This window comes from Propithecus coquereli, unplaced genomic scaffold (assembly GCF_000956105.1).
Source record: "Propithecus coquereli isolate 6110/MARCELLA unplaced genomic scaffold, Pcoq_1.0 Scaffold313, whole genome shotgun sequence".
Taxonomy (NCBI): Eukaryota; Metazoa; Chordata; class Mammalia; order Primates; family Indriidae; genus Propithecus; species Propithecus coquereli.
Genome location: NW_012148764.1, coordinates 1012281 through 1014657, shown reverse-complemented (window position 1 = coordinate 1014657; position 2377 = coordinate 1012281). Strand labels below are relative to the sequence as shown.

Genomic DNA, 2377 nt, shown 5'->3' with positions numbered 1-2377 from the left:
TTATGTTTTCACAAACACTTATGCATGAATATTTACAGCAAATTTTTAACCACTAAAAACTGGAAACCACCACAAACTGGAAACCACCCAAATGTTCTTCAACTGGAAAATGGATAAACTGGGATATGCCCATACAGTGGAGTACTATTCAGCAATAAGAAGGGGCAAACTATTGATAGATGCCAACAACATGGATGACTCTAAAATACTATGCTAAATGAAAGAAGCCAGATTCAAAAGACTACATAGTATATAATTCCATTTATGTAAAATTCAGCAAAAGACAGAACTGTAGGGATAGAGAACAAATCAGTGGTTGCCAAGTGCTAAAGGTGGGGGGAGGCTAATAGCAGAAGGATGAGGGAGTTTTTTGGAGTTTAAAGAACACTTCTATGTCTTGATTGTGATGGTTGTATGTCTGTTCGTTTGTTAAATTCATAGAACTGTATATTAAAAGAGTGATTTTTTAAATTTACATTTAAAAATATACAGTTAGTTTAAAAATAGATTTAAAATAACTGAATTCATTATTCTTGTCTCAGAAACAAGCTGGCAAGCAAACAGAACAACTGCTGCTCTGATCCTCTGTATTCTCTGTCTTGGGTATTTTGTCATACACCGAAATGTCTTAAGCTAAAAGTCACAGAGTCATCCTCAACTCCCTTTTCTTCCTCATCACATGTCTGGTAAATTCATTTGGCCTCTAATGCTTGTTGAATCAATTTCAGAAATGTTTCTGGAATCCATCCTGTCTTCTATATTTCCATTGTAGCTACTTGTTTAGTTCAAGTCTTCATCATCTCTTTTATTTCTCCCAGGAATATTAGAAACAACCTTCTCCTTCACTTCTTTAATTCTGCTCCTTAGGATCAAGTCCAAATTTCCCAGCTGAGTTATAGGAACCATATGTGTTCTTATCTACCTTTATAGTTTTATTTCCTGTCCCTCTTGTTTAGGTACACTGAATTTCTTACTGTTCTGTGGTTATGCCAGACTTCTTGAAAAACTTTCCATATGTTTTCACTAAATGGTTTTTGCTTCCCATTTCTCTTTCTGTTCTCTTCCCTGGCAACTTCCTGCTCATCCTTTAACATAAAATAACCGTGAAGCTTGTAGAGCTCCCTAAGGCACAGTTAGTTGCCCTGTCTTCTATGCTCTCACAGGACTTAATGCATATGTTCAGTGTATTTTACTGCTTACAATGAAATTTGCCAATTCATTAGTCTATCTCTTCTACATCAGGTACGGCAGATAGATGCTGACCTCTCCTCTTGTGTTTACTTCATGAGCTAATTGATCACAACATTGTCTCTGGTTGGACATGGGTATGTCCTCCGAATTTATCAGACTAACATACTAGATACTCAAGAATTATCTCATGTTAAATTCAAGTTGAGACCCTGCTTTAGACTGATTTTTTTCTTGATACGTAAATCCAGAATAGGTTATAATATCAGTATTTTGGTAGTCATATCAGACTATACTATTGATATAAAAATATCAGTAATGTTACATTATTAAAAAGTTTATAATTTACTTTCTAAAAGTAAGACTAGTACATATATTTCAAATGTAAAATTTCATATTTATTTACAATATTATATATACTTAAAATATTTGTGTAAATGTTAATGTTTTAAAATATATTTGTAATAGAACTATTTAAAAATAAAGTATACATATATTTTGGTATTTGAGAAGAACTAATTATACTGGAGTACTGAAAACTGGTATTGCAGTTATAACTGAAGCCATGATTCTTGTGGCCTTAGTTCTTAAGGCAGTGCCTTAAGTGAAAGAAGCCAGACCCCAGTGAGTATTTGAGGTGTGCTTATTGAAGCCTAATAACCATATTTCATTAAAAATAAGATGATACTATGTTGGTTATTTGCTGACTGACAGTGATATAAGATGCTTCAGAAAGGTTAAAATACTGTGGGGGCGTAGGGGAATGGGGAAGGTTGTTGCATCTTAGAATCAGTAAAATAAGGGTAAAAACTTTGTGTTTCAACCAGAATTTTTTATTTAATATGTTATTTCTAAAATATTTGGTCATTTTGCTCCAATCTTGATCCGAAAGTTAGGGAATTATTCTTTGTACATAATTTTCAGAATGGGTTTTATTGGTCTATTTAATCAGCAAGACTCAATTTAGTTGCCCTATAGTGTCCTGTGAATTATCAGTCTGTTTTCTTCTCTCCTTCCCTTAAGATGCCATGGCTAGTCCAGGGAAAGATAACTATAGAATGAAAAGTTATAAGAATAAAGCCCTAAATCCTCAAGAGATGCGTAGACGCAGAGAAGAAGAAGGAATACAGCTTCGAAAACAAAAAAGGGAAGAACAAGTAGGTGTTTTTAAATATTTAATTTTGTTTAA

The 2377-nt window shown here is 33.4% G+C and overlaps 1 protein-coding gene across 1 annotated transcript in view; it reads left to right on the top strand.

Annotated features, from left to right (window-relative positions):
• Positions 1-2216: 2216 nt before the first annotated feature.
• Positions 2217-2377, top strand: part of KPNA5 (karyopherin alpha 5 (importin alpha 6)) — a 42708-nt gene continuing 42547 nt past the window's right edge. The window contains exon 1 of the mRNA XM_012650128.1: positions 2217-2345. Within this exon, the coding sequence (XP_012505582.1) occupies positions 2217-2345 (129 nt within the window). The remainder of the gene's footprint in view (positions 2346-2377) is intronic.